Source organism: Parasteatoda tepidariorum, chromosome 3 (assembly GCF_982258835.1).
Source record: "Parasteatoda tepidariorum strain Cologne lab strain chromosome 3, Ptep-v5.0, whole genome shotgun sequence".
NCBI classification, from domain to species: domain Eukaryota; kingdom Metazoa; phylum Arthropoda; class Arachnida; order Araneae; family Theridiidae; genus Parasteatoda; species Parasteatoda tepidariorum.
In genome coordinates this window covers 62,609,745-62,634,888 of record NC_141757.1, presented here as the reverse complement: position 1 = coordinate 62,634,888, position 25,144 = coordinate 62,609,745, and the positions used below count along the sequence as shown (strand labels likewise).

Here is a 25,144-nt window from a genome sequence, read left to right as displayed (position 1 = left end):
TGAACTAATGAACAACACACATATATGGTTGGTCCTTCTTCTTGACAAGTTAAGTGTAATTCAGAATTTGTCCACTAGAAAACAAAACTAGTACTTTCAAAATCGAAGTATCCGGTTTTACCCGACTATCGAGTTTTACCTGACTTTATTATACAACAAAATCCAAATACCCTGAATACATAAAAAGGCTTGTGATAATGTTGTAAAAGTTGAATGAAATGAATTTTAGTATAAACTCTCTAGTTGGTTTAATGAGGTTCTCATTAAAAGTCTCAACGAAAAAAGTGCCTTGATTTAAAAGTTTAGGGTGATACATTTTTCAATCTAAAATTTCAATTTGTATTTTCTTCCTCATTCACGTCGTTTGAATTTCATTCTTTTGTAATGGGATACCTGCAAGTGACGTAGTTTGGGTATCTGGAACTTGATTGGTTGTTCAAGCTGGGCATTTGTGTACGTTAGCAACTGCTCTTTTTATCCTATTTCGAGTAAGCCATACCCGTCAAGTGTCGATTCTCTGAGTTCGAGTGTCAATTCTCATGGTCTATATTCTTTTACAACGGTTTCAATTATTTTGCTGTATGTCTCTGACTTAACACAAAGACAGGCATGAAGCCATTTCAAACATAAACAAACTAATTTTACATCGAAGTTGCCAGGTACACAAAACAAATATATATCATGGTATATATAAAATGCATAAACAAAAAATAAATCTAAATTAAGTGAAAGACGTAGGCGAGAAAGAATAATATTTCAACAAATTCGATGTTCGATACGGCGCTGTTATAAATTAACTTCACGTTAATTAACATCTCATTTACGTAGAGAAACTTAGCTCAAGTTTAACACTCCATTATGCTTATAAACGAGCAGCTGACGCTGACACCATAGGTCACATAAGTGAGTATCTGTGATCTTCTTCTTCTGGTAGTGCAAGTACCCAATTGTCTACATCAAGCGTATTATTTTTATTTAACGATTTGCTTGTACTTTCTTTTTTTATTTATTTACACACACACACACACACACACACACACACATATATATATATATATATATATATATATATATATATATATATATATATATATATATATATATATATATATATATTGCCAATCATATGGCATCATTGCGCGACATTGCGTGTTAGCAGGTTATTATTAATCGTCACGAAAATGAATTTCCGGTACTTAAAATTACTTTAATGACAATAATGATTGAATAATGCTTTTTTTTTCAAGCTGGATATGCTTTAAAAGAAATTTCGTAAGAATTTTAAGCTAACTCTTTATAACATAAAGGTACAATGCAGAGAAAACGAAAATCTGAATTACTTTTAGATGAATGATTGTATTTTATGCACTAATTAAATGGTTGAAAAAAAAACGAAATTTCATATGCTAATTTATTAATGCCGGCGAAATTTTAAGATACGAAATCAGACACGAAAACTTTTTTTCCTTTCGAAATATCTCATTTGCATTTTGGTACAAAAATATAAAGCATTAGAATGTTTCTCCCTCAAAAGAAGATAATTTTATTTTCCCCCTTCCCTTGAAGCGTTGAACAGCCGACACAATTCTGAGTTTACGTCTATTAATATTCAACTCCGTAGCTTTGTAATTTTGAACCCAATCCAGAAGACAAGGGAACTGCTGGATTAAGTATTGGGACAAACTAGCCTGTTTGGAAGATTTTTTAATGGAACTAACCAACATTTGCGTTACACGGAGGAAAAAAAACCACGAAAACCTTCCATGGTTAGCCCGTTGGCTAGGGGATGTGATTTGTCCCATGATTTGTCCATCACAGAGGATATTTTGCGTTAGGCAGTGGGAGCCGAGAGCATAATTCGTATCTAGCAGCCACCACTAGGATTCGAACCTGGGTCACCTCATTAGAAGACGAAAGCTCTATCCCCTGAGCTCAAAAAAAGAGGGGGATTATCTATCTGCATTCTCTAAAATTTGTTCCAATAGTTCAGTCAGATGAGCGGTCGAAATTTTAGTCAAATTTACTTTACTCGTACTTAGTCACTTATCAGGAGAAGCTGAAGCTAATCAAAATATATTTGCCCTCAATTATAAAACTCGTTCATCTAGAGTAGGGGTTGCCAAACTTTTTTGATCATCGACCCCTACATAATTTTTCGAAATCTCCATCGACCCCCATAAAAGTAATTTTCTGTTAATTAAAATAAAACTCTATTAGATACTGTGTTTGTACATTTATTTTATGATTTTGAACATTTATTAAAGTAATAGTACATAGTGTAACAATAGTTTATGAAAAATATATTAATGTTGAAATATAAATACCTTAATATTTATGAAATAGTAAGTAATTATAGGTAAGTAGAAATAATAAGTAAAGTAACTACGGATTTATTGCTTCTTAATCAATGACATGGGTGTGCCTGGTGTTTTTTTTTTTTTTTTTTCTTTTTTTTTTTTTTTTTTTTTTTTGCAAGGTTCGTTATATTATTTTCAAAATGGGTCAATTTTACTCTTAAATCCCCTCGAACTTCCACATTTAATTTATTTCTGTTCTTAGTTAAGATTGAATTTACGTGACTGAAACCGGCTTCAACCATATAGGAACTTGGAAATGCTATCATAAATGACTGAGCTATTTCGTAAAGTCTTACATATTTTTTGCATTATATTTATATTTGTCCAAAATTTGCTTATTGTTAAATTTTTAAAAAGCGTCTTTGCTTCAAATCCCCATAATAATTCAGCAAGCTCATCTTGTAGGTTGATGTCCACGTTTTCAATTTGAGCAGAAAATGGCACAATAATCCAATCAGGGATGTCAATGTTTTCCAAATCAACAAAACGCAATTTAAAATTGTCGCTCAATTTTTGAAGATTACCTGTATATATTTCCAAGTCTTCTTCTTTTATTTCTAATTGTCACATATCTGAAAAATACTGATAATCCTTCGACCAATCGACCCTTCCGGTTCGGTTCGACCCCCTGGCTCAGATCGACCCCCACTTATGTTAAATAGACCCCTGGGGGTCTATATAGACCACTTTGGCGACCTCTGATCTAGACAATGCATAATTCTATGCAAAAATAATTTTTTAAACTGATTTTATATTTTTTATCATTTACTCAATTTATATATTATTTCATGCTATCATCACATATCATTTACTGATCAAAACATTTTTTGAACTATAGGTTGCAGAAATATTTAAGAAAAATTTTTCAAATTTTGTAAAAAAAGTCCGAAATTTTATGAAAATTGTTGAAATAATTTCTAAATCAGTTTCACTTTTTGAGAAACACTCGTACAATAATTCTTTTACTGTGGAAACATTATAAAAAATATTTTTTGCGATAAATTGTCTTTAAAAAGAGAGTATGATAATTGAATGCAAACTTCATTTGTGAAGAAGGCGATCTATGCAACAAAAAGAAATCTAAAATTTTCTAAGACTCGGTTCGTTTGTGGATAAAGCGATATTGGCATCCCTTACAACTTTTCAATACATAGATATCACCATACTTCTGATATAATGATCTAACTTTGACGTATTAATATGTTAATATTTCAATAGCTTAAAATGAAGACCTTTAAGCCTGCCAATTGGTTTGTACTCCCAATGAATTATCTTATGAAAACCGAACTTATTCTTTTAAAACATTTTAGACCAAACATAGAAATTTTATAAGGAGGTATTTTCATGGAAACATTCGTTAATTGCATACATTAAGACGCAAAAAAAATTTCGCGAGTGAAAAATATTATTTTATTTGAGAAATAAAATGGTGCTTGTATGCACAATTGACCAATGAACAAACTATTTAATTAAACATTAGTTTCTTTTATAAAATTTGCTTTATCTTACTTTATTTACGGAACTTGTAACTTTAATCCAGCATATGGTTAGTCATTTCATAAAAACGTATGATTAATTTCAAATGGAATAATTATGCAGTTTCAAAATGTCGAATTTGTCAATAAGTGTTTCAACTTAAGAAAATAGAGAAGTTTAAAAATTTCTTTACAAAAAGAGTTTACTCCAATTGAGTCACTAATATTTTATACATATTTGCATAACTCTTGACAATAGCAGAAAAATAAAATATGTGAATAATATACGTCACACTGTTGATAAAATAATATTTATTGCAATGGTGCGATTGCGCACCTTTGGTCGAAAATGTGTTAAATAAACATAATTTTTTAAACAATGGCAGTACAACTGATAAATTATGTGGAGAAACCAGACACGAATTCACAGTTTCTATTATCAAATATAATCTTTTTCCCAGTGGATTCGGATTTGTGGTTCTTAAAATAAGGGAAAGGGGTTGTCGCGATTTGGAAACTTTGATCCTAATAGATTGACGAGGAAGGTAAACAGTCGAAAGTATCCTCTTAAATTTACGAAAATATAATTTCTTGCAAAAATAAATTTTAAAATTATTTAATTTAATAATGATCAGTACAATTTTGAATCGTGAGATACAGAAAGAAATTAAACGTTTTCTTAATGCTTTGGCTAATAAAAAAAAAACGAATTACATATCGGCTGAGTTATCGGTCAATAATTTTAGAGAAAAAAAAGTAAAATTTCCAATTCTGAATTTTGCCAGCATGCATTACTTCGAAAAATAAATATTTTTGCTTAAAAAGAAACTAAACTTTCATTGTTTCTTGTATTTCACGATTTATAAATATTTCAGACACATAAAAGGCATAATTTGTAAAGATCTGGGCCGATTCTTCTCTGGCGATCTGAAAATGAGAGAGCACAAATTTTCCTTATGATAAGAAAAAGAAAAAGAAATTTTTTTTTTTGATCATTGCTTAGCGAATTGATAAAAAAAATATATATGCGACCCGACACCAGTGCTCAAATAAATCATGATATTTCAAAATATACAATCAGTTTCGATTCCTATAGTTTCATATTGAAATTTCATAAAAACAAATTACACACGCTTCATATTTGATCACCTGTATGATTTCCAGATCTAAACTTCAATTAAAAACTTTAGTATACTCGTACTATATTAATGAAAAGCTATATATTTTTATTTAAAAATATTTTGATTACAATTAGTCTAATCATTAATTAAATTATTGATAAAATACTATTTAGAAACGTTGTTTCATTCCAATACATTGTGATTTTAAAGAGCTGTTCTTAAACTTTAACGGATAACTGAAGTTGTAGATATTCTCATTTTAAATCAAATTCGAAAACTTATTTTTGTATTGCTTTTAAGTTTGCATCTAGCATTGCCATCTTCACATCAAGGTATTACTTTAAAATATGCTATTATTATTACAAAATGTAAGTATTAATGTTCTACTAAAAAAAAATTTTCTTCAATTTTAAGGTTTTGAAGATTTATTATTAATAATCAGTTCTCATATAATTACAATACATGTCAATGATCCATCATTTTCCATAATATATTGATATTGTATCTTTAATCACAAGTCCTTACATAATTACGATAAATGTGCATGAACACATTTTCGATAATATAAAGGTATTAAGATGTATGTGGCCCTAGTTCTACAAAACAATCGAAAATATCTTGGCTTTTTCTCTCCATTTGGCGCCAGTATTATCCGCCAAAAAGACGCCGCGTTCGATCGCGCTTTTTCCGAATATTCACCCTCACTAGAGCGGCCACATCGGTCGTGTTGAGCGGATGTGATAAGGTTAACTTTACTCTCTATCGTTACCATGGAAACGACCAACGCGGTGCACCCCTCTGGGAGACTCCGTGCGGATGTGGCTCTTGTCGGCATCTCTACCGATTCTCTCTATGCTGGATTATCTCATTGTTGGAATGTGATGAGGCGCTCTTCTGCATCATCTTCCCTCCTCCTCACACTCACTGCATCCACCTCTCGATCCTTGTGATTATCCTCATCTCTTCTTTTCATGCCGGATTCTCAGGTGAGCCCAGTCAGCAGCAGAAGCGTTGGTGGATGCGAAACTTCACTTCTCATCTTCCGAGGGATATTTTTTTGTTCACCTTGCAGGATCGAGAAAAAAAGAAAGAAATGCACATTTTTCTTTTCCTATTGCAAATGAAAAAACGATAGATCATTAGCGATGTAGTTTTATTTAGTGATACAGTACTTTAACCAAAAAAAAAGGAAATTATTTAGTGTGTTGTTTGGATTATAAGAGAAGACAAAAAAAAACCCGATACATTTGAAAAGCTATGTGGAGAGTAATTATTACAAGGATTTCCATGTACTTCGCAGGTGATTGGTGGCGGTGATCCTCTACATTTTGTCTCGTGAGTAGGAATGGGAATCGCCCATTATACGTGCACTGCAACAGCCTTGGTAGTATGCATTGTTATGCTGTCTTTTTATAAGGTAAGTACTAACTTTTGCATTTCTAATTTATTTATGCTCTCATTTTCATCTCCCAATAAGCTGAAACCTTAAATTCCATTAGAATCAAATGAAATTTGCACTGTATTTTGATTTATAAGCATTATAACCACAAAAGCTTTCAAATATTTTTTATAAAATTTAAGATTCTTCCTGGATTAAAAAAGCCATAACGTTTCAAATAGCTATGCAACATTTAAGTGCATAATTTTAATTTTTTTCTTCAAGTGTCTTATATCGTGATTTTAATAAAAATTATTCTCAGATATATTATTCCTTATTATATTAAGAAAATGCATATGGTCTTACATTCCATTTTGCCGGTTAAAGTTTTCGAAATAGTTTTCGAAATTTTCCTATATATTAGTTAAAATCGATTAAAACGCGAATCTTTTAATCTACTTACTTTTATAGCATCATATGAAATTCTCGCTTAAATTATTTGAATAACAATTTCCCTCGAGGCCCACGATAGTTTTCAAAACTCAAAGAGATTGCAACACTGATTATTTTTGATTTTGATGAATTGTTTATTGTTTGAATTTTATGCAGTAGTGTTTAAAGCTTCTGAAAAACAATGGAATTGATTTTCATACGAAAGTCATGTTTAAAATATGTATGCATTTTCCTATAGACTTCATTTTTTGTTATGAAAATTATTAGTCTGTTTAGCTTTTTGTGATTCCCTTAAAATGTTGCTAATAATAATAATATCTAGTCAACTGATGCGCTGAAAACAACTTAAGAATAACCATTCACAAATGTTTTCTTGCCGAACATTCATTATGACGGCACATTCGGTTTAATTTTACTCTTGATAACAACATTTCTACAGACAAAGCTTGAGCTTAAGTGTCTCAATAAAATTCAATTTTAACATACAGAATAAATATTAGTTCAAACGTTTTAGTGCCTATTGAGGGACAAACATATTGACAGTTTTTTGAGCAGTTTTAAGACATTTTTTTAAGAATAGCTGAAATTTCATTTCAGCTGAAGTTGGCAAAATAATATGTAACTTTCAAACAAAAATGTTGCCAAAATTCGGTAATTTTGATAAGTGAAATTCGGTAAATGAAACTTGACAGAAACTACACCAAATTGAAGTTTTATTTACTGTTAAAACCCTCATATATATAGCAACATGATTTATTTTTCTACCTTTTCAATTCCATGCAACCATCGTAACGTCACACGCAAAGCTAATTATTCCTTAAAATTATTAATAAAAAAGTAATATTTCTATAATTTTCATGCGCTCATACTATTACATCTTCTTAACGAGCATCAATGTTTTTATGATTACTAAAAAAATTTATTGATTACGAGATCATATTCTTTCATTACTTTTTTTTCTTTTTACTTATGTGTTTCAGTAGTTGCAGTGTTCTAAATCTTGAAGTTCAAAATTAAAAATGATAAGCTAGGTTCTTAACAATAACAGATTTTTCATTTGCCTAAAAAAACATGTCAAGAATTTCAGAACACCATGTTTGGTGCTCTTTTGCTAAGTTGAATTAAGTGTGTTTATTATTTGTGATATTATGTTAACGATAGTGAAAGAGACTCTTTTAAAATAATTAAATGTGTGAAACAAATAAAGTTGAATAAGACTTTTTCTCTTTTTCCGCAATGCATTGCGTTTATACATTAAAAAAATTCCTAAAATCATTTCTTTTATCAGTATTAAAAACTTTAATTTAGCAAATTTGAGATAATGTATATTTAAAAAATACCATTTAATTAATTAAAAGGTTATGTTTGTATAAAATAAATTAACATAAAGTCTAGAATTAAGCAATTCTTTCAACTTATTTTGAACTATTCAAGTGCTGACTTTCTCTTTAATTAAGTGATTTTAATTTAATTGAAACCAGTGCATATTTTTTATGAATAAGATTTCATGAATTAGCCCTTAATAAAACGGAATAGGTAAATTACTTGAAATTGTTTTCTTAATATAAGTTCAAAATTTAAAAATAAAGATATTCTAATTAAAAAAAGATAATAATGCGAAAAATAGTTTCTTCTTTATTTTTGAGGCAATTTAAAAGTAATGAAATTTATTACTCGTTTGAAATTAAATTTTACATCAACAAAATGTGATATTTTTGAAAATGTTTTTTGTATTCCATTTTATCAAATTTAATAAGATGTATTTTGTCGGACGACTCGATTAAATTGTAAGAGTTTATATTATAATGAAATCTGTTTCAAAGATACCGAATTATCTTGTAAAAATATAAATTATTTAAATGTCCTGTTTAAAAATATTCTTTGGAATAATTGTATCATGTCTGTTACGGTAGCTTGCGACTCTTTCAATTTTTATTTTGAGAACTAAATATCTATCTTGAGGAAATTACCATAATAAAGATAAGCTTTCAGTAAATGCTAGAAATTTATTGCTTTTTATTTAGAAAGAAGAATTATTACCAAAATACCTTAAATCATCACAAAAGTGATATTAACGCTATTAAAATATTAAAACATGTTTGCTCAGAAAAAGATTCCGAACCTCGATACAAAATCAACAATCATATCAACTTGGCGACCTTCAGAATATTTTAATTTGCTATTGTGTTAATTGCAACAAAATTTTGGGACTTCGAAACTAGCCTCACATTTATGTAAAAAGTTGATTGATTCGGGATATTGCATAGTTTACAATAATGTAATTTTATCGATATTTAACACAAATTTACAGAGTTTTGCGAAGTAAAAATATCAACCTTTCATCTTTTGATTCAAATTTAACCAATTAATCGTGCAGAGTGAGCAAGAGTAAAGATAATGAAAAAATATAATAATTTGCACTTTAGAAAGGTTGGTTGCCATCCTTATTGTAACTGTAATTTTAAACTAAACAGTTGTCAAGTAGCGTCCCAAATTTTGAAAATTTTACGAAGACGAGATGTTACGATAATACTTTAAATATTTTGAAGTTTACAAACGCTAAATTTCTTCGCTTTTTTACATTTTAATAAGATATTATTAATAGTTCCCATCATCAACGATAATTTATATGACACAAATGAAAGAAAAGTAATAAGTTCATAGTTTATAAATCAAATGATTAACTTCTGATTGTTTAAACAATAGATTTAAAGGGTATTATGATTCAACGTAAAACAAAAAATTTTAGCAGATCACTCAAATTTAACGCGTTCTACGTAATGTTAAATACCAAAACAGCGTAAAAATTTAGAACAAAAAATACGTTAAATTTTCTTCAAAACTACTCGCCACTTCAATTAAAATTAAAATGATTGATCATGGCAAATTTTATTTCAGGACGCGAAAGAGTCATTTGAATTAATTAATGCTATTTTAAATTTATTACTATTATTTTATTCTCCTTTTGCCATTTGCATTATTGTTGCAACCATCACAGTGCAACCACTAGAAATGACGCTTACGAAGAAGACGTAAATAAGAAATGTACCGATTCTTTATTAGATTTGAAATACGCTTTTGCTAATCTATTTTAATTCACTATAACTTTATATGTATTCTAGAATTGCTAAACGTATTTTCTTTCCCATTGTAAAATTAGTATCAACCCTGCAAAGATAATGAGAGAAATGAAAAGAAAAAGAACTAAGTTCCAGAATGCTCATTCTAATGGAATTGATAAATGTAACATATAAATAATAACACACGTACTTCATTTTATTATTATATTTAAAAAATGCATATAACATACTTTAATTCAAAAAGGAACGGTTTTTACCGTTTCTGGGATTGTAAACGTACTGTCGCTGGTGCAGTTCCAGTTCAATTTCTTCGAACAGTTCTTTTTGTATTTAAATATTTCATGATATTATTTTTAGTTTTTTTAAGCACTGGACTTACATTATGTCATTATTATCCGTTACTTCTCAACCATTTTGGTCTTGCGACTCCAAAATGAATAAAAAGATGCGCTTATGGTCTTTGCGACCCACCTAATCGAAACTGTTTAAAAATGGAGTAGAAATTTTTGATAAGAAATGAAGGACTATTATTTATTATAAATTTATATATCATTCTTTAGACAAATCTTAGCTTGCCCTTGTTTGGGTCACGGAAGCCTTAAAAATATTAGTTCCTTAATTTCGCGCCTCCCCTTGGGAGTCTTAATTCCTAGGTTGAAAGGCGCAGATCTAATTAACATTGTTTTATACAGCATTGTTTTATGCTTTAAAAAAGTAATGGAAATCTCAAACTTTTTGGTCTAGCGAGTGACCACATAATACATAAAATAAAAAAAATTTAAAAAATAGAAATCATTACGACCCTCCTGCCCAAAACTTGTCCGATATTCTCTAAGTAAGCTTTAATATTCTCTTCTACTCCTAATTTTAATGAAGATATTTTGCGGGAAAACCTTTTGGCGCTTATATTTTACGGCGATTGACAAAATTGTTCGTAAATCACAATGATTTATTCTTACGAGTTCATTCCATCGAACATGATTTATGCTTAGCACCAAAAATATATGCAGTCAAATACTAGAGCAGATTAGTTTTGTTACTTTTATTTTTTTCTGTTTTTTGTGAAAGAAAATTAACTTAACCGGTGCATCAGTATTTTTCAGTACTAAACACATTTTCGGATGTGGTTGTTACGGCTTTTAAGTTTCGACTAGAAATAATGATAATGATGAAAGTCACTCCAATTTCATTTCCCGTTCCGTTTTGCTTACCAGCTTAAATTCTGAATGATATAAATACAAACCATTGCGTGAAACAAGCGTCAAATTTTTTTTTTAGATTCTAAAATTTGTTGAATATAAAAGTTACAATTTTAAATAAATTTAAAAGTTGTTTTTTTTACCTATAGGCTTGGTTTTTGCTCTTTGAAATATGTTGTTTCGATATTTGCGCTTTACCTTTGATCCTCAACAAGCTTTTTGGTTATTTTAGTTGATGTAGCAACAATTTTGCTATTCGGCTTTGAATTATGAGTTAATTCAATGCCATGCGTAACTATTTTTTTATGCTGGTTTCTTGAATTAATTAATTGAACTAAGTGACAGTCAATCTATTTTTCAATCGACTTCTAATTTTTTTTTCAAATGAAATTATAAAACTTCATTTAAATTAAATTTAAAATACATCTTGTAAAAATTCTAGATCAAATTACAGTATAAATTACCGGCACTTTAGGTGCATCCGTAAAATCCATTTTTACCATAAAATATCATACCATAATTTTTATAATATTTATTTCATTAAAGTGATACAGGGATTTTACCTTAATTATTACTGTAAATATCACTGCACATCAGATTTTTTATTCCATGACATGTTCCAGCTGAAATAGATTTTACGGTAAAAAGTACTGCAACCCAGAGTGCCGGGACTTTTTACCGTAATTTTTTTTTAGTGTATGCGTTTAACGCTGAAGATAAATTTAAGAATGAAATACTTAACAAATGGATTAAAGCAGAATAGTATAAGTTTTAATATCTAGAAATTTGTTTATAAATAGTAAAATTTTATGAAATCAGGAGCTATCTAGGTGATTGATCAGTTTTTGACAATCAGTTTGATGAAAAATGAATTTTGTTTCGAAAATAACAATATTTACAATACCTGTTTTATCCAAAAATCATAATAAAAAGTAAGTTCATTTCGATTGTATAGGGAAATGGCGGTACTTGGGGGGTTTTTTGACTTGCTAATTTTTACAAGTACAGTAAGTTTTTTTTTCTTAAATCTTTTTTTTTAGTTTTTTCAAAATTTCCAGAACAAATCCGCAGAAAATTATTTATAGCAAAATCAATACAATAAAATAATGAGTATCTTATTTATTTTTGTAAAAGAATATAATGCAGTTAAAATTTGAAGTCAGTCGGTGAAGATTCATTCGACTTCCCTAGCAACTCAAGACCTGTTAACCTGAAAGAAAGGCTCCGAGGTAAACGTTTTCTATACGCATGCAAAGATAAAGAGTTCCGTAAAATTTGGGATACTTCTTTTTTTGGATATTTCTTTTGATTCCAAACCTTTTCACTCGTCATTTTAAAGAATAAAGGCACTTTTTAAGCAAGAAAAATAAAAATTTCTCCAAAATCCTAGAGTGATTCTAGAAATCGGTATTTGCGGAAGCTTGCAAAAAAGTTAAATTTAATTATATCACATAGTACAAAAATATTTTACATTAATGTTTTAATTAAAGAAAGCTAAATGAATATTTCTTATTATACCATTTTTACAATTGTTTGTACAAAGAAATTAGAAGGTTATTTTGTAGTGAAACTGAGTTCCGTAAAGTAAATGTATTTATTATTTAGTCCATATAAGCTCGAAACATTACCTCATTCATTAAGCATCACCATTTCAGCTTCATAAAGCAGCTTGGGCTCTAGCTATTTTAAAACACATTCAAGTTTTGCTCTGGCTGTATTATAATCTTCTTACACATTTTAAAATCTCTTTTTATTGCAGGATAGCAATGCTGCTTTTTCTACCTTTCAAGTTATTTATTCTTATAAAATAAAAAAACGGCACAATTTTAGACAAGGAATTGTTTTCTAAAACTACCCAACTAATAATTTTGGTATGCGCATATATACCTTATATTAATCATCCAATTAACTTACTCAAAGCTTTTGACAAAATATTTATGCAAATTTAAAGCGCATATATATTACTAGAGAAAAAATATAAACTTGTGTACATTGTCAATATTTAAAAAATGCTTCTTAAAAATAATACTTCTCAACATTGCGGATATTTGGAGCTTTGCTGTGACCTTCTAAGATTTTCATTTATGCTTATTTTTTATTTGTGGTTCATTTAAAATAGAGGGAGGAGTAATATCGTATCCATATTATGAGAATGAATCTACTTGAGGACATTGAAATACGCCTTTGATAATATTTTGTGTTGTACCCCTCTCTGTAATTCTTATCTATTTTTTTCCTCTGCCACTGCTATATCTATTTTTATTCTGCTTTGCTTTTTTCGGCTTGATCTATTTTTAAACTTCATAAATTTTTTTTTTCTGCTGGTTTTAATTTGTTTACATTCGCTTTAAAAATTGGTAAGATATTAATAGACATTGAATTTAATTGGAACCTTATATTTGACATGTTAAACGAATTCTTCCCTCGCTGAAAGTTTATTTTATCTATAATTCTTTTTTTTTTTTCTCAATATAATTCTTAGCAGAAAAAAAAATGTCTTAAAACATTTGTTCGTACCTCGTTAAAGAAATGTATGGCTTTCATGCTTTAAGTGATGCTATTCCCATCTCATGATAAAATCTATAGCTACCCGTGGCATGGGAACGTCCTCCTTGCACGTGAACGAATGTTAAGAACAGGGAAAATGTTTGCTTTGGGAACCCCCAAAAAAGCTAGGTGCGATTTTTTTCCGTGACGCCCATTCAGGAAATGTCATTCCGTTGCGGGACCGGAAATACGGCATGGAGGTCCGGAACCCGGTCTTCGACACGATCAAGCCTTTTTGAGGCACGCTAATGGGTAAAAACAGTAAAATAATCACAACTTTATTAGTTGAAATTCTCGTGATTTTTAAGAGTTCGTTTATTTATTTATTCGTAGTTTCATGTTGTTTATAAAAATATAACTTTTAATCACTTTTTATTAATTTAAAGTCTAAATAAAAATGTATAAGTTTCTTTCCAGAAGTAAAAACGGCTTTTTTTATTGTTAGTTTTTTTAAAAAAATTTTTTTTTTTTGATTCATGTGGATGAGTATGTATTTATTTATCTAAATAATAACCCAAAATCGAGCTGAATTTTAGAATTTCCAACTTGGAAGCAAAAACTATGTTTCAATTGATGCGTTTATTGCTCATAAATAATACATTACATTTTAAAATTAGCTCTCTAATTTTTTATTTACATAATTTTTCAAACATCTGTAATAGTATACCTAATTTAAATTTCGTTTTTCCCATGTAAGTTTCATTTTAAATTAGCACATTTGTTATGTAAGCTGTAGTAGTTCTGTAAAAAAACTAAAACTTCATCAAAGAAATACTTCTAGCCATATCTATTGCAAAATAGAGTAATTGTAACTTTAACTTCCAAGAGGATTCATATTGGTATAATTTAATTTAACTACAATGTTTTTAATTTTTTATAAAAACCATCAAAACAAAACATTTTGTTTTAATATCGAAATTTACAAAACTTAAAACGTCTTGAAAGTTAAATTGTAAATAAACATAGCGTCGTGGTTGATTTCATCTTAAGATTCAAGAAAATTCTAAAAATTCTCTATCAAGCAATCTTTTTTGTGATTTATCTACTCTTGCGTAAAGATCTTCTGTGTACAAAATGCCAGTAAATGCAGTTTTTAAATTATATTACTGTTTTGTGTTATGTCCTTAATAGTCCGTCAGCGCGAGATTCCGTTACACAAAATTTTGTGTTTGTCAGGTTTTGTCCCATGACATTTAACCGGATCTCCTGCGATCTTTCTTATTTTTTTTTAACATTTTTAGAAACGATTAAGGATTTTTTATTTGCAAAATTTTGTTCGAAAATACTAATTGCAAATAATTAAGAGCTCATATGAGATGATAAAACTTATGGACGCGCCATATTCGCGCCTACTTAAATATCCACTAATTTATATCCATCTAATTTCTCGGATAATTAGAAATACTGTTTACAAATAATAATCAAAATCTTGATCGGAAATTCCAATGAAGTGTGTACAAATAAAAAGAGTTTAAATCGCACTTTTTTTCACAGCATACATCCTTTCAGATGAAAAAACAAGAAAAAATGTATAGTAAATACATTTTGCAGATTTATACCTGATCTTTCCTATGTGCTCATTTTACGAATTTGAGTTTAATGATGATAAATTCCTTATTTTGTTCTACCCAGTAGTCTATTAAGTTATCTGTTACCGCTGTTGTGCTATAGCTGCTAATTATACCTTTCATTTAACAATTTTTCCAAAATTGACAATTTTGCTTAAACATAATTTCTTAGTGTAATTTCCGAATAAGTTGCAGTAACATGTATGTTTAAGTAAATAACGGCAGGATGTAAGTTTAAGTACTAGTTTTAGGAATTATCACTCAGTAACAATACAATCCGCAGAAACATCGTATTGCCTAGATGGAAATCATGATGTTTTTCGTCAGAAATGATCTCCAGAGCAAGTGATGAACGTTTGGCTTATCATTATATTGCCCAAGCTCTTTATATCCCCCCCCCCTTATTTTGTCTTGCTTTGTATGCTGCCCACATTTTTATTCACCAAATGAATTTACAATTTCCAGTAAATAATTCTATACCATCGTTTACTTCCATTTGAATTTTGAAGGAGGAACGGGGGAATCCTGATGAACACATTACTTACCTACACTTGTCTTGACTTCCTCTGGCGAATTGGGGGGTAAATGTTGAAGGAAAAAATGCAAACAGAACGCACGCGAAGAATGTGGGGATCTGAATCAACTAGATACATAAGGAGAGATGGAGTGGCTGATTTCTTCTTCGTTAGTTAGGTATAGGTTTCAAAGGAGGCGTCCTCCCCCTTCTTCATGCATGGAAGTCTTGAGGAACGGATGAGGGAATCTATTGAATAGAGATTTGTGCAAGGGCGGAACTCTTCTGGAGATGGCTTCGACCTCATCTTCTCTTTTCATATTATCGTCCTTGGGGGTGTATTTAGTTCAAGGATCGTATCCCAACACACATTTTTTAACACTCCTTTGTTGGATAGGGTATTTAGTAGGTAACGTCCTGTCGAATGGTAATCTTTTTTTTATTTTTTTATTAATACCAACATTGGTTATGAAAGTGATGAGAAAAAAAATTACACGCTTGCGTCTTAATAGATAATCTGGAACGCGTGCCTCTATTTAACGGCGTGTTGGTCCCGGAAGACAAGGACATGTATACAAAAAAAGAACTCTTTAACACGTCGTTTAGGAAGATGTATGTATTGATCTGCATTGTATAGGTTTAAGCTTTTTTTTTTAATGAGTAACTAGTGCTTGACCCTGACAGCATAAAACGAGCAAATGTTTCCTGTTATGAATGTTGCTTTCATTTTTTTTTTTGTCCTTCTTAATAGTATTACCTAAATGTTATCTAAATAAATTTTGAACAACAGCAATTGGAATAAAATTTTTTGGATTGGATTTGATTTCTCCGACTGGCTACTTCTCCGTCATATAGGGGGGCACAGAAAAATGGTAAATCTCTAAGTAACGTAATTTTCGCTAACAATGATTTTTTTTTTTCACTAGCTAAAATGCATCGATACAGTAGGTCATTTATGTTTTCACAACAGAACATGTCACAAACTGTTTTCTTCTTAAGGATGTCTGCGTTCACCTATTACGGAATGCATGGTATATCACATTTTTCCGAAAATCGAAAGATCAGGACATTTTTCTATAAAAGCATGAGTAGCATGCTGTATACACGCTCTTTCATCAATTAAATACTCCTTTGTTTATTGGTGCAAATTAAGTTACTTCAAAATTTCATATTTTCTTGAATAACCATATATCTGCTGATCCGCAAAGACGTAATATAGATTAGGTGCCTACATTCTCGTCATGTGTGCATACGCTTACTAAATTGCTGTTGTAACACTTTTAAAATAGTGACAGCCAGTACATTTCAAAACAACAAGTTTGCAATGAGGCATGTTAAGTAAATACATTCAATACATAAATGATTTTTGAACTATTATAATTTCTATTGTAAAATGCATTATATTTAAAAGTGTCAATTTCTTAAAAATATTAGCGTTGCGTATTGTAAATTGATAAGTGAAAATCGAATATTGTAAAAACTGGAGGGAAAAAATTTACAGTTTCTAGCAAATTAAAAGGAAATAGTAAAATATTATTTTTTTTTAAAAAAAAAATTATACTAAGCGATTTACAAATATTTTTTTAATTAAAATCTTTCACTTAAATTCTTTGAAATTTTATTAGTCAAATTAATTTTTAATATTTCAACACCTTTATATTATTCTCTTTTTAAAAAAAAATTCATTGATGTGAACCAAGAGTAAAAGGAAAAAATAAATAAACCTATTTAAGAATATCAATATTTTGCGTAACGATTTTTTTCCCTTCTTTCAATCGTGTATTTAATCTGCAACTTTGAACAGGGCAATTGCTTTTCTAAAAAAGAAAAGTATCTAGCCATACTTCTGCTTCCGGTTGTCCATTTCCGGAGTAATTCAGAAGAATTCCGCCGGGGAAACTGTTTGGTAGGATAAAAAAAAACTACCAATTTGTCAACAAAAGCATAAGTGGTTTTTTCCGCAAAGACCCTGTGCCGTTATAGTACTTTCATTATTGAACGAGCCGCTTATTTGAAAAGCATCAATACCGTTATGGACATGAACCTATTTTCTTCCAACACCGTTAATTTTCGTCCTTACTAATCCGTACTTTAATCCCCTGATTAAAACATTTTGCTTTAAGCAAACATTAATCTATTTTCGGATATGTGTATAAAAATTTAAGTTAAGAATTTAGATAAATTTATTTTTAGGAAAATATGCCATAATAAGCGACATATTTTAACTGACTGAATAGTCCAGTTTGACTCTTTTTAGATTGTTTGTGTTTAGATCAAATAGACTTCTAATGTCATAAAGCATAATCATAATTTTTTTTTAATAAAAACATATAGACATCTATTATCGGACTCTATGAAATTCGATTTGGTTAACTAAAATATTTGAATAAAAGGAGCAATGGTTTTTCGATTAAGCATATACATTTGTTTCTTATGTAATTGAGATTCCTTTTCTGTATAAATAATAATAATAGATATGTAGAAATACTCTTGTTTTTTAAAATGAAACTGGGGAACTTTATATACCAAAGAGTACCTTTTTGCTCAAAACTACCTGAGGTTATGGGATATCAACCTAAAAATATCAACCTAAATATATAACTCTGGCCTCTTCTGTCACTTTGCTATGGAGCAACACATGAATGATTTTATGGTTCCGTACATTTCTATAGGTCTACACAGGAATAATTAAATAAACACTTAAATTTGATCGAATTACGAAAAATATAGAAATGCTCAAGACTTCCTTAACTTATTTTTTGAATTACAGGGAACGAAAAACAAAAAGGGCCAAAATCGTCTTTCTTGTGTTAATAAGTATTATCGTAATGCAAAACAAAATGAGCTTTATAAAGGAAGCCGGCATCCCTAAAAACTAAATTTTTTAAATTAGTTTTTTAAGTTAAAAAGCATTATCTCCACAAAATATATTTTATGAATTTTTTACTTGAATATGTTTATTTTATTATTGATTAATGTCGAAAAAAATTTAACGTAAAAATATATATTGAACAAATTCTTCTCAAAAAAAAGAAAAAAAAAAGTTTTATTTATTTAATTTTAAATACAAAATTTTATAAATTATTATATGATTTTTTTCCTCTTTTGGGGAATTACAATTATTTCAGTTATTGTAGAAAAAATGACGAGGATTTACAAAATTTAATCCATAGAACTTTCTTTAACCGGAGAAGCATTACAATCATTCTATAAGAATTCGTATCTTAGAGTTCATTCCTGTAAATCTTGTTTTTCTTGCAGATTTTATCGATACCTCAAACTATTACCCGATTCCATTCTCTATTTTAAAGAACTAACTCATTAAAAATTTTGTGTTTAAATTTTTCTTTGAATATTTTATAACCTTCAAAAATTTATTCCATTTTTTTTTTCTTTTTATTTATTTTTTTATGAAAAATACAAAATTTGAAAGTTCGTAATAATTTAATAACGTCAAAAAAATCTATTTTACATTAGTAAATTTAATTATTTAAAATCTTCTGAAAATGAAATGGAAACCGGGGGAATATTTAATGAGATAGCAAAAGGTTAAAAAAAAAAACATGATTTCTTTTAAACAACTAACTGAATTGGCTTATGCTACGGAATTTAAAATTTTCCTTTATTTTGTATACTTCACGACTCTGTATTGGTTGTAACTTCTCTAAAAATATAAGCTTAAAAAATAATTTTAAGAAAATTTTTACATAAAAATAAGAAAAATTCGCCTTTTCGTCAAATTTTTTTCATCGAATCGTTATCCAAATCATCGAAAAAAATTCGATTCGTTCGAAAATTAGAAATATCGAGATTAAAATTCAATTTTTAGTGAATTTTAAAGCGTTGCCTTTCCTTATCAAAACAAAAACTATAAATTAACTCACTTTGTTCCGTAACATCTCTACAAAGCTCAAAGTATGAGAAAAATTCTATTTACCTAGTACATTTTTTTAATTTCTCATTACCTGTAAGAGATCCATTTATCAGAACTTTATGTTAAAACAGAAGGCAACCAACCAGATTATTTTTCTAAAAGACTATGAGAAAACGCTGAGGTAGTTATCATAAAAAAAAGACAAAACTATGCAATGCTGAGCTCAACAACTACTAAACTTGGTCAGTTAGCCTAGAAAACTTTCTGATTAAAATGTCTTAACTAATAGAAAAATCTTCAATATAGTTTCTTCTTCAGTTTTTGTGTTTTTTTTTTTTTTTTTTTTAATTTTGTATTTGATTTCGTTTTTTTTTTTTTATTGTTATTTGCTAATTTTCTAGAAAAAAAAATTTCTATCTGTCTTATTTTTCAACTTTAGCAATTAACCGATAAATGCACCACTAGGGGCATTGGCGCTCGGTTAAATGTTGGTGCGCGTGTACTTTTTTTTATTAATATTGTTTTAAAATTTTTCTCAACCGATTTTATAAAAAAAATTTATCAATAATTAATATTTGACATTCTTTTTCTTTCTTGGTTGACCTGATAAGTAGTTAATTTTTAATGAAACCTTGCATATAATTTTATTAAAAACTAAGTTTGCAAGTTAGTTGTCCGTCATCAAATATTATTTCATCAAATTGACAAATCTTAATTGGTTAAACTAAAAAAAAAGCATCCTGAACTTCTTGAATAATAATTAAATAAACAATTATTTTTTCTTATAATGTAATAATGTAGATTCTGAGTTTGTCACATTAAGAGCAATTCTGTCACATTACAACTTAATATGCTAAATTAAATATATATCCTTTTACGGACCCCATTCTAATTTTTTAATAATCGGTAGTTAAAATATGCTTCTAATGCTTTCAGGAAGTTTCAAAGAAAAAGTAAATATCTCACTTTTGTTACTTATTTTTAGTAATGAATGATTTAAATACACGCAAAAACAATTCTCATTCCATCACATAAAATGTTTCATAAATTACTCTCATTTCTTAACTTCTTAGCAACGTAAAAGTCACGTTTGTCTTGCAAGTTAACAGATGCTTTTCTCTGAAAGACATCTTTAAAATCTTTAGAAAAACGAAACAAAAGAGATAACATCAGACATTCTCAGACCGGAAAATGAAAACTTGGAAATGAAACTTCAACTTAATTACAGTTTAATTTTTTTTTTTAAATATCCACTTGTAAAACAGGAAAAATAACTAAATAAATTATTTTTTAATAAGTATTACGATACAAATTAAAGTGTTTGCAGCTGGTAAAATGGTTAAAAAAATTAAATAAAATAAATTACTTAGGGTGCAGACATAACATACTTTAATTTAACTTACAAAAATTATAATTGTTTTAAATAAGCAAAAGAAAAGAAAATAATCTAGCTCTTGAAAAATTTAAATTTCAAACATGCGCTAAACAATTTTCGTTAAAAATCTTTTGAAGTCCGAAGAGATTTGAACGAGAATCTCTTAAAGCTGACATGTTTGAATGCTTTGCCAAATACACCGTAGATCTCGTTTTTGCAACCAACTCAAACTTAGTTCATTTCTTCCGGGTGATATATTGGGATTCTGCCAATTATTTTCTCAGTCCTTATATTAGGTACATATTACAAAGTCTCAGTACTTTTTTTAAAAGCATTTTTGAAGATAACGCCTCTTTTAATAAGTCGCTTGATCCCGACCGAACTCAACTGTCAAAGGGATGGAGATGGAGGGGGGAAATTCTAAATATGCTTTTAATCATTTTATTTAATTTTCACTACTAAATCGATGTTAGATATTTACTCTACTCGGCAGTATCCTGCGAAACGTTTAGGCTGTCACATGATCACAATTTGATAAATATAGCTCGTGATATTTTAGATTTTTTTAGTGATTTCTTTTTCTTACAAGTTTATAGCAATAGAGTCCTTTAATCACCAGTTTTTGAAATTTCTTATCTCAGTCTCTTATTTTCCTATACCAAAGCATACCAATGTATTACGCAGTATTCGTCGTCTTTCTGTTCAATTAAGTTTGCATTTCTCGAGTAAAAAATAGCTGTGGGTGTGACTATTATTGATTTTTACTACTGCTGGTGTCTTTAGGATTGCTTCTTTTATTTTAGGTGGAATCTACAAGTATTTTTCAACTGGATATTTTATCTTACAATAACCCAGAAGGACGAGACATTTTTGGAGGCTGTTGCAGTGGTCGGCGAAGGGCTGACGAGTCCTGCCAAGGAAACTGCTCTGTCTATCTCAGGTTCTGCATTAAACATTACGAAGTGAACGTCGATTTGAAAGGAGAGTGTACTTTCATTGAATACCTTACTCCTCTTCTATCTACTACTTCACACGCTATGGATTCTCAAGATCAGTCAAAGTTATCCTTCGATCTCAACTTCACATGGCTGGTAATACCCTTTTTCTTTTAGAATATTTTCCTTTCAAGGAAACTATTACTGCCCTTGCATCAGAAAGGTCCTGGGTTCGAATCCCGGGCAAGGCATGGATGTTTCTTTCTCTCTCTGTGTGTTCTATGTCCTTTCTCCTTTGTGTGTGAATGTGACCCGCTCTGTAAACGGGTTGTGGTTGTGTGAATGGCGTGGCAGAAGTCGAATTCCTGGCCATAGATGGCGCCACTGAGAAACAGGAACAATCGCTCCCTCACTGCCTAAACAGGCATACGACAAAAAAAAAGAAGAAAAAAAGGAAACTATTTTTAAATTAATTGAATTAAATTATTTTGTATTAATCTGTTCATTTTCATCTGTTCAATTTTTTTGTATTAATCTGTTTAATTTGTGTAATTAAAAGAGAAAGATTATCTGTTTAACACTTACCTGATATTGCTCTTATTCTATTTTTTTTGCCTCAATAAATAAATTATAAAAACTAAAATTCCATTTCTGTCATTCTTCTGCTTTGCATGTCATTGAGAAAAAAATATTGTCAAGACTCACTGGTAATTTCATGTTTAATTTATAAAACGTAATGATATGTATTTTATTTTCCTTTTATTTTTAGGGAGAATTTTCTCTAATAGTAGAAGCATGGCAGCCTTCTCAAGGAAAAGGTAAAAATTGCTCCTACTTTATTATTTTTATTTAATTTGTATTTTATTGCTGAAAATGTTAAATAGAAGTTACCAAATGAGTAATATGAGAATTATGATCATCGAGTGTATATAAAAATACTTAAAAAACGGCTTAATAATATTAAAAATAAAAAAAAAAACTGAAACGAAGAGTCCAGAAAAAAGTTAGTAATAGGAAAAAAGGAATATTTTAATTAAAACTTCTTCTGCCTTGGGCGTGGTGATTTAAGAGAATGCAAAGTTATCATTAGCATATTCATAAATTTTTACAAAAAAAATATTTTTTATTTTATTAATGTATAAATTCATTTAATAACAATGCTTAGCAAAACTTATTTTAGGTATCAATAAGCAAAATTTATTTATTTATTTTTTAATTTTACATAGCTATTATAACAAATTGTTTGTTCGCAAAGTTACTGTTTTTATTTTGCTGCTTGTTGTGTACTTTTATATTCGATATTGTTTTTTTTTTTTTTAAATACTCCAGTTTTATTGCATGCAGGTTTCTGGTATTTTTCATACACGTAGATAAATAAGTAAAAATCATATCCGTTGTGGATATTCATTTAGTTTGATATAAGGGGAAAATGAAAACTTATGATAAATTGCATTTTTCTCTTAATGATTTTTATTTTTTATTAGTTAATCAAAACACTTATAAAAATGTTTTAGGAAGAAAGAAAAAACATAATTTACGCTATTTTGAACACTACTACAACAAAGCCGCTCAAAATTCAATTGTTGTCATTCCTTTAACATATTTTTTTTTTTAAGCTACAAACATAATCCGGTCTAGTTTTAGGAAGTTACGCTTCCTCCGATCATCAAATACTAAACCATAAGAAAAGAAAGCATACTTGTTTCAAATTTTCTATACTTACCGCTTTCACCCTATCCCCAGTTACAGCAGAATATCTGTATATTCTATAAAAAAAAAAATGCTAGAGAAATAAAAAAAAATCTACGAAAAGAGGAAACTCCTTCAGAACGGGAACGCGAAGAAAAGTGCTTCAATAAATATATAATATAAAAATCTGCGTCTTTGGGTGACGCGAGCGTGGGAACTTACGGTGACTTTGACCACCTGGTACCTCAAGGCCGACTCGGCCCCTCCCCACTGGAGCGGACCGTGGGAAACTTCTTAAGAGAGCAGAGATCCCCCTTACGTTTTCCCTCTTCTTTCTCTATGCCTTCTTGATATTTTCATTTCTTACTTCTGATTTCTTTTTAAGGTTTTTGAGATGAGCTTCTCTAGTACCGGTTGTTTACACGGAGGCGGCTACCCTCTTACTCATTTAAGGACGTTAACCTGCTAATTCTCAATGAATATATCTTTGTTTAGCTTCCGTCTGTCTCTATACCTGATGATATTTAATCGTGTGACAGTGATTTCAAAATGTGTGAGAAACTATTTCTCCTGACCGAAGTTTCAATACCTGCTTTGAATAAACTAAAGGGATTGTAAATTAGCTTATGATGCAATTCATTTAAACAATAATATCGGTCCTATTAATCAGACGTTTTTAAGCGAAATTTTGTAAATTTTGTAACTTATATTTAATAATTTCATAATTCAATAAGTTTTTTTGTTAAGTATTCATTGTGGATTTTCCAGTTAATAAGGAATTCACATATTTCATTTTAAGATTTAATGTTTTTAAATTCATTAAATCAGTAATATTGATATGTAGTATCTTATTAAATAAAAATATTTAAAAAATACCATACAACTGGATCAGTGCTATATTAAAATTTGCACTTATCTATATAAACATAATGATTGTAAAAAACAAAATTAAAACTCAATGATTCCAAAATTAGAAAAATTTCTAAATATTTTATGACTGTTTTACTGATTTTTTAAAGTCTATAAATATTTTGCATACACATTCTCTATGGTTGTATTAAAGGTTACCTTTTTTTTAATTTAAAATATATTTCTATCAAATTAATTTTTTTACCAAAACTTGCCTTGGCATACATTATTCTTTTAAGCAATGGGGAGGAAAAGAATTCTGCAAATGATTTGGATTTAATAGCTATAATGTACCAAAGTACTTCTTGAATTTTTAATTTATAAATTAATGTACAACAATACTTTAGATGTTTTTTAGTATGGAAAATAACAAATTATACTGTTTTCAGTATGGGTTTAAAAAAATACAGTTAGTTTATTTTCAAATTTATGAAGTAAATAACAATATAAAACATTAATGGTATAGTTTTCAACAGGAAAAGCATTAATAAAGGACAGGAAATTTTTTGTTGTATATTTATGAAAACAGATATTTAAAGTGATATATCACAATTATCTACAATTTTGAAAAAAATTTGTTCAATAATAATCTTAAATATAAAAATATAACTTTGTATTTTGCGGAAGATGTCTGAAATCAATTTTTTTTAAATTCATAAACTCTAATCTG

The 25,144-nt window shown here is 29.0% G+C and overlaps 1 protein-coding gene across 6 annotated transcripts in view; it reads left to right on the top strand.

Moving 5' to 3' along the window:
* Positions 1-25,144, top strand: part of LOC107438011 (uncharacterized) — a 162,249-nt gene that overhangs the window by 117,764 nt on the left and 19,341 nt on the right. For all 6 annotated transcript variants that reach the window (XM_071180331.2, XM_071180338.2, XM_071180323.2 and 3 more), the window contains 3 exons: positions 6,254-6,370; positions 21,745-22,032; positions 22,646-22,694. In XM_071180331.2, the coding sequence (XP_071036432.2) occupies positions 6,299-6,370; positions 21,745-22,032; positions 22,646-22,694 (409 nt within the window). In that variant the 5' untranslated portion in view covers positions 6,254-6,298. The remainder of the gene's footprint in view (positions 1-6,253; positions 6,371-21,744; positions 22,033-22,645; positions 22,695-25,144) is intronic.